The 7,331-nt window shown below is 34.9% G+C and overlaps 1 protein-coding gene across 3 annotated transcripts; it reads left to right on the plus strand.

Annotated features, from left to right (window-relative positions):
- Nucleotides 1-1,956: 1,956 nt before the first annotated feature.
- Nucleotides 1,957-7,278, plus strand: LOC107866741. Of its 3 annotated transcripts, none has more exons than XM_016712695.2 (10): nucleotides 1,957-2,308; nucleotides 2,400-2,457; nucleotides 2,552-2,629; nucleotides 3,418-3,747; nucleotides 3,862-4,250; nucleotides 4,839-4,938; nucleotides 5,402-5,455; nucleotides 5,544-5,630; nucleotides 6,521-6,649; nucleotides 6,779-7,278. In XM_016712695.2, the coding sequence occupies exons 1-10, from the start codon at nucleotides 2,253-2,255 to the stop codon at nucleotides 7,094-7,096; spliced, it is 1,599 nt and encodes a 532-aa protein (XP_016568181.1). In that variant the 5' UTR covers nucleotides 1,957-2,252; the 3' UTR covers nucleotides 7,097-7,278. The 3 variants fall into 3 exon arrangements, with proteins under 3 accessions (XP_016568181.1, XP_016568182.1, XP_016568183.1); XM_016712696.2 differs by having other exon boundaries at nucleotides 1,961-2,308; nucleotides 6,530-6,649; XM_016712697.2 differs by having other exon boundaries at nucleotides 1,983-2,308; nucleotides 3,439-3,747.
- Nucleotides 7,279-7,331: the final 53 nt, after the last annotated feature.

Consider the following 7,331-nt stretch of genomic DNA (forward strand, 5'->3'; position numbering starts at 1 on the left):
TTTTAATATGTAGCGGGCTGGTGCATGCTTGGAATTATCTGGTCCACCTATAATGTCTGGGCTTACCAAATGGATTACTATTCTATTACTCCACCCGGGGAGTCCATACTGTGCACTTGTTTTCATATGGGTTGTTTCGTTTGGTAGCTGGTTTATAGGTGAGTTATGTAAATATTAAATTACACATAAGTAATATCGTATTTGACAGATAGTTAGGAGGTAAATATTCACTTACAGAATGAATATAATGTTTGATTTCCTATTTAGAAACTCGCACAACTAATATATATGTGTTATCTTATGCAAGATAGAAAGAAGAATAAGTAATACACGTATAATTACATGAATAACTAATTCCTATATATATACACATAAATAATACATTAATTTCCTCGTAACGAATAACTCTAATAGCTACCAAATGACCCTTAAGCTATAGGAAGGGCAAGTCCAGAAATAGACGCTTGGAGGACTATCCCCTTCCCCACTACCCTGATTTTAAAGAATAATTAAAAACTATTAAGTACTAATGTTTAATCATTTTAGGATTGGAGCTGAAAATTGCGGGTCTAAGCTTTCAAATTTAATTTTTCTGGCATGGAAGTTAAGAACTGTCCTAGTCTAATTTTGCACTCCAAGGCCTGAAATTGAATTTTAAAGTTTGAAAATTAAATTTTACTTCTTCAAGGTGAAGTTTAAAAGTTTCAATCTAAGAGTTTGAAGTTAGGAACTAAACAAGCTTAACTTTTATGTCTAAATGTCTAAGGTTCAGCTCGGGAAACATTAATATCCCTCTTCAGTTTTTTTTTTTTTAAAAAAAAAAATTAAAAAATAAAATAAAACAAAATTTTCACTCAACAAAAGTGCTAAACTTTTATTAAATTCCTGATAACACACAATACAAGGAAGGTTAGAAACAAATTGAAGATTGTGTTCGAAAGCTTTCATATATTAATGCGGATATCAAATTCAAAGAACTGGTTGGTTGGTCCATGAACTAGCTCGCTATACTGGTGTGGAATTACCATAAAACAATCATAATGCAAATGAGAAGAAAAAAGAAAAACCAAAGGAAGAGTTGATAAAAAAGAGTAGTATAAAGTTGTTGGGTTAATAAATATAATTATATGAATTTGGAGGGAGTGGGAAAACAAACATGGAGGACCCATTTCTGCTGCACCTGCAGTCTTAATCATGAATGCTAATTGATTCACCCCACTAACCCCGCTGCCTAATGTACTCATTTTTATGAATTATTAACTCTCTCTCTCTCTCTATATATATGTATCTAACTACTTCATTAATTCTCTACTCCTACTAATTTATCAATTCTAGCTGCCTCCCTTCTATTTTCTTTTGTATTCCTATTTTCTCAACAAAGGCTATGCATATTGCCCCAATTCCCACGACGTGTCATTTTAATTGCTATTATTATTATTATTGTGGGTGAGCTCATCTTTTTAATTGTCAATGGGTGTGCTAATCTTTTAAAAAAGAAAAAAAGAAAAGATAGATAGATACATAAAACTCATTTGAATTGATTTATTTTATTTATTTTTAAAATATTTGGTATATTTAAAAAGTGCTTATAAATATTTAATTTTAAGCTAAAATACTAAAAATAAGCCAAAAATCATAAATTAAAAATCTTAACCTATGACTTATAAGTCAAAAGGCAAAAACCAATCCAAACAGGCACGTTTTCTACGTGAGTAAAGTGGTGGTGTTTGAATTATTTTGTCTCTCTATGGTTTCATCTTATTTTTCTTAAAAAAATATAACAACTTTGTGTATGTTGGAAGGGTGATTATTTTCTTTAAGAAAATGATGATACGATTTTATAAAAAGTCAATTAAAAACGAAAAAAGGGAGCAAAATGGCTGTAGCTTTGCTATAATTTAGGGTCAGACGGAATTAATATCAAATATAGGCCCCATGTATTGTGCATCAAATATTGGGGGACCCGCCCCTCAGCAGATGCGTAACATTATTATGTTATTTATTTTGTAGCTCAAAATCCAACAAGAATTTAGAGAAAGAAAATGGTGAGTGAGATTGATGAAGCATTTAATGCATTTGGTTTACCCACTCTCTCTATCTATCCCTACAACTCCATCTTCTTTCTCAATCGCCAGTTTGCCACCTCTCTCTTTCTCTCTATACATAGAGCAGAGATATTGATCCTAATTGTAGCAGGCAGCAGCATCACCAGCAACCACTAATATAAATTGTGTCGGTGCAACATATCTCTGATGCTGCGTCTGGATTTGGATTGCCCTTCTCCTGCAGCTCCTTCTCCATCTTACCGGTTACGTATTCATCTTTATTCTCCATTCTGTCTGTCTCTCTAGCTACCTAACTAACTTGTTAATCTAATTTACTCTTTAATACTATTGCAGTAGCAGTAGTGCTCTGCTGCCCTGCCAAGATCATGTGCTCAATATGTCTCCCAGGCCTGTAAGTCACCCGAGAATCAAATACCTAGTGAAATCACTACCCATTTTGATCTTCATTTACTCTAATTTATTTACTCAACTACTGCTTCTTACAGGAAGGACATGTAAGAGCACTAGTGGACGATCACTCTTCTTTTTCCGGAAGCAACTCTCATGCTTCAAATAAATTCCAGGTACCTACCTACATTGCTTTCATGCCAACATATTGTAATTGTACTGGAGTTATCAGCTAAAGTATCCATCAATTTTTATATATACATATATTTGCTCTGCATTGGAATTAAACAATCCAATTCTTGTAGGATCCTCTTGTTGACTCACGAGTCTCAACGATTGCATCTGAAATCTTACGAGTTAAAATAGTGTTCTTTTTTTTGTATGTATCCATTTTTGTCTATGTGTTCCACCAATAATAAATTATGTTTTGTTATTGTCTCCTTCCGTTTCTTCCGTGACCATTATCTCCATTCTCGATGGAAAAAGGATTTGACATATATAGCCAAGGGAAGACGATGCTATCTTCAGCTCTCAAAATAAATACAATCAATTTTTGCTGTATTTAATTACTCTTCTGTATTAATTGGCTTTCAGATTCTTAGATTCAGGATTGACTAATTGCTTCAGGTGTCTGTCAGGTCAAACTTGAGTAAACTTCAAGCTCAACCATGCTTTACAAAACTCTTTGGTATTTCAAGTAAAGAGAGAATTTTTATAAGTATCACAATGTGTGATCATCTGTGTGATAATGATAAGTTTTTAGTATTCTGTTCCATGAATGAACTACACCATAAAATGCAACTTTTCTATGCCCCATCTTAACTCTGAACCCCGTGTTCTGGACAGGTTGTCTGATGTTGGAACATTGGAATATGAGTCTATTGTTGCTCATATTTGAATGTCCTGATTAATGATATTACAGTTCCCGTGGTTCTTTTTTTCTAATATGCAATTCCTTTTTCAGCGAAACTGTGTTAACTTGCAGTCTTCCATGGAATTGATGAAAGAAATTTCTAGTCTCGAAATTGAAATAATGCATTTGGAACGATATCTACTCTCACTTTACCGGACAGCTTTTCAGCAAAATATCCCAGCTTTGTTGGAAAATCAGAAAATCCATTCACAAGGCAAGATAAGCTCCCCTACCCAATGTACAACTGATCAATCATATTCCGATGTAGAACAAGATATGCTAAAATGTGGTGCGGACCAATATGATAGAATCTCCACTTCATGTGCTTTGGCTGGTTCAAGTGATCACATTCAGACTGCTAAGAAATCATTGTCTATAAGGGTTAATACATCCAATTCCCGGACTTCTTTATATAGCTAAATAGATATTATGTAATATGTTGTCTTTCCCCAAGGCATTATTGAGTAACAAAGTATCAATTACAAACCACTGCAGGAAAAGTTAACTGATTCTGGCCACCGTAGCCTTGCGGATCATCTCACTGCCTCTCGCATGGATGACGTTCTTAGTTATCCTGATAGGCTGTCTGAAGAAATAGTTAGATGCATATCTTGTATATACTGCAAATTTGCCAACCCAGAAATTCTTGCTCAAAAGGGATCATCAGTTTCTTCTACTTCGTCGTTATCATCATCAAGCACATTTTCTCCAAGAAATCTTTCAGGCAGCTGGAGTTCACATCACAATGAGAGCACTGAGCAATATGAATTTGAAGTTTATAAAGATGATGACAACAGGCCGAATTCTACAATGATAGAAATTTTGAAGATATGCCTAGATGACGATAGTTTCAATTATGCCACAACAATGCTGCATAAGTTCAGGTTATTCACAACTGACACAAATAGTTCAAATTTGATATTTTTATAATATTTCTAGAGTTTAAGAGTACATAAATCTTCATTACTTTTATTTTTTTGATTTTCCACCCGGTGTCTGGTGTCCACATTGGAGCCCGAGTAATCCGGATTCGCACTGGGAAGTCTCATTATGGGGGTAAAGCCCTCCCAACCAAAAGCGACTCCATACCCATGGCTCAAATCCGAGAACTCTGGTTAAGGATGGAGGAGTGCTTACCACTTCACCACAACCCTTGGTGGTCTTGATTAAGAAAGCATGTTAAGAACTGTTCGAGAAGCTTACCCAATTTATTTGACCAGCTTGAATTTATCATCCTTTGCTGTTTATTAATTAAAAAGCTGTAAAATGTGCCATGTGGAAAAATATTAATGTAAATTGTAAGTTCTACTGCATCGGAAATTGTTGTCACAAATATTTGTCACTTTTCTCCTTCCATTTCTCTACCAATCACGGCTAAAAGTAGATGCAACTTCTAAATGGGAAAATGACAAAAAAATATGGATATACTCAATATAGTATAAGTTTATTCTTACTAAGTTGATGCTCTGCAGGTCACTGGTTAAGAGCCTTGAAAAGATTGACCCAAGAAACATGAAGCGTGAAGAAAAGCTAACATTTTGGATCAATATTCACAATGCCCTGGTGATGCATGTAAGGTTTTCTCAAAGTTTCTTTTGAACATTAGCTTAGTAACATTTTTCCCTGAAACAAATTGATATGGATTATCCCATATTGTGGAGAACATGCCTCTTACGAGACTACAAAATCATCCAAGGTGGAGCTACTGCTTTTGAATTTCAACCTTTTCATTTATTCTTTTCATACTCTTTGTTGGGAGAACGACACTCTCAGTTATACTTCTCACCAGTATCATACTAGGACTAAATATGCTTTCTAAATAATCACATATGAAGTGTCATTCTGGAATGCATGGCACTTCATATGTTATTTCTTTCAGTTGGCTAAGTAGTATAAACTATTCTTGCACTCATTGCTCAAAACTAGCATTTAATTTGGTTTCCTAATCTGGGGATTACAGTGTTTCTCTTTCCGTTTAACCATTTTATCCATCCTATTAAGACCTATTATGAGGTACTATCTGACTTATTTTCAGGCTTATTTAGCCTATGGAACTCAAAATTCTGTCAGAAGTTCTTCAATCTTGAAGGTAAAAGGAATATCCCCTATCTTTTTTTAAACATATTTACTTGGTATATGGTATCATGAAATCTGAGTTTGTTGTAAAATTACCGCAGGCAGCTTATAATGTGGGTGGCCATTGCGTAAATGCTTATGTCATACAGAGCTCCATATTAGGGATACGACCACACTATTCTGCACCGGTATGTTGAATGCTAAGTAACATCCTACTCTAAGATCATCTTACCTTTTCGAAATAAACTTTCTGTTACTAAATTGACATGTGTGTGTCATCCCATGATTAATTAAACTATACACTAGGAGCACTTCTAGCTGCTTCTTATTTGACAGCTAAACTGATTGTGGAGCATCAGCATTATATTCTCTTAATTAGTGAATTGTTCTCTAATACTATATTAATTAGAGAAATGTTTGGGATTATATGCTAAATATTCTTATCTCATCAATTTGAGGATGGTGTGGACTGACAGGGCGAGGCGCAAAAAAGTCGAAATGTTATCTAGCATCTCTTATTCGTCTGTAATTTTCTTACTATTTTGTGATAATTGAGCTATAACATCTCTTATCTGTCATTAATTTTCCTACTATTTTGATAATTGAGCTGGTTTTACTACTGTTGTTCTCAATTCTCGGAACTTGAATCGGTATTATGGACGAACATGTTGTCATGGTGTTGCTATTTTAAGTTTCATCAGTGCATTTGATCTGCATAATCTGATCTTCATTAGAAGAAAAGAAAAATTCTGTTAAAAACAAACAAGTATAGCTTGTTAAAGCATAATTATGCTTGAAAAAACGATGGTCTTATCCGACTTCTTTTCTTGAGTATGTTCCCACTTCCCATCAGTTTGACATCTCCATTTTGCAAGTTTTACATTCAGATCCTGTTGATATGAGTTGGGCTCCTCCATATGAACTAACATTTTACATACGTAAGAGTGTGATGGGGAAAAATAGTTGTCTAAACAAAGTGGAGGATCCTTTGTAGCATGCCCTGCTATCATTGTTTCAAGATTCTATTAGTTATATGTTTTATGGACTGGACTCCTTCTCTAATATAACCTGAATGCAGTGGCTACAGACGCTCTTTTCTCCAGGGAAAAAGCTTGCGACAGCAAATTCTAGACATACCTATGCCATTGAGTACCCTGAGCCACTTGTTCACTTTGCACTGTCTTTGGGTGCATCTTCTGATCCTGCGGTAATGTTCCCACAAGCTAGTTCGAAAAATTCATGGACTTTGCATTTATAGAGTATGCGTATTGAATGCACTGCGTGCTTTGTGAGAGTGAAATTCAATCTGACTCTGCAATCTGCTGGGCACATGCAGATCCAGGTTTACACAGCGAAGAACGTATTTCAGGATCTTAAAGTAGCGAAAGAGGAGTTTATACGATCTACAGTTTGCATTAACAAGGACAAAAGGATTTATCTGCCAAAGATCATATGCTATTTTGCAAAAGATATGTCCCTGAGCACGGATGGACTACTTGAAACTGTCATGGGATGTCTACCGGAAACTCAAATGAAACTAGTAAGATCATGCATGAAGGACAGAGCCGATAAGTTGATTTATTGGCTACCCCAAAGTTGGACATTTAGATATTTGATCCAGAAACAAGTAATCAAAGGAAGATTATCCATTTAACTGTCAATATTAGCGTAGTACTTATTTCTCTCCTTTATTGATAAGTCGTGTAAGCATCATTATGTTATTATTCTGTTGGGATGTTCAGTAAGTTTAAAGGAAGAGGTGGTTGCTTAAAGCTGGAGATGTATTGTATCGTACTATATATACGAGAGTAAATTAAAGTTTGTCTGTTTGCATTATTTTTTCACGGTGAAGCACAACCTGCAGCAATACATTTTAGTGTCTCACTTTT

Source organism: Capsicum annuum, chromosome 4, assembly GCF_002878395.1.
Source record: "Capsicum annuum cultivar UCD-10X-F1 chromosome 4, UCD10Xv1.1, whole genome shotgun sequence".
Lineage (NCBI taxonomy): Eukaryota > Viridiplantae > Streptophyta > Magnoliopsida > Solanales > Solanaceae > Capsicum > Capsicum annuum.

Bases quoted from the DNA above. Each gene is read 5' to 3' on its own strand.
- LOC107866741 (XM_016712695.2), top strand. From the start codon at position 2,253: ATGCTGCGTCTGGATTTGGATTGCCCTTCTCCTGCAGCTCCTTCTCCA. The intron at 2,309-2,399 runs GTTACGTATTCA...ATACTATTGCAG, and splicing joins GCTCCTTCTCCATCTTACCG to TAGCAGTAGTGCTCTGCTGC. The intron at 5,456-5,543 runs GTAAAAGGAATA...AAATTACCGCAG, and splicing joins GAAGTTCTTCAATCTTGAAG to GCAGCTTATAATGTGGGTGG.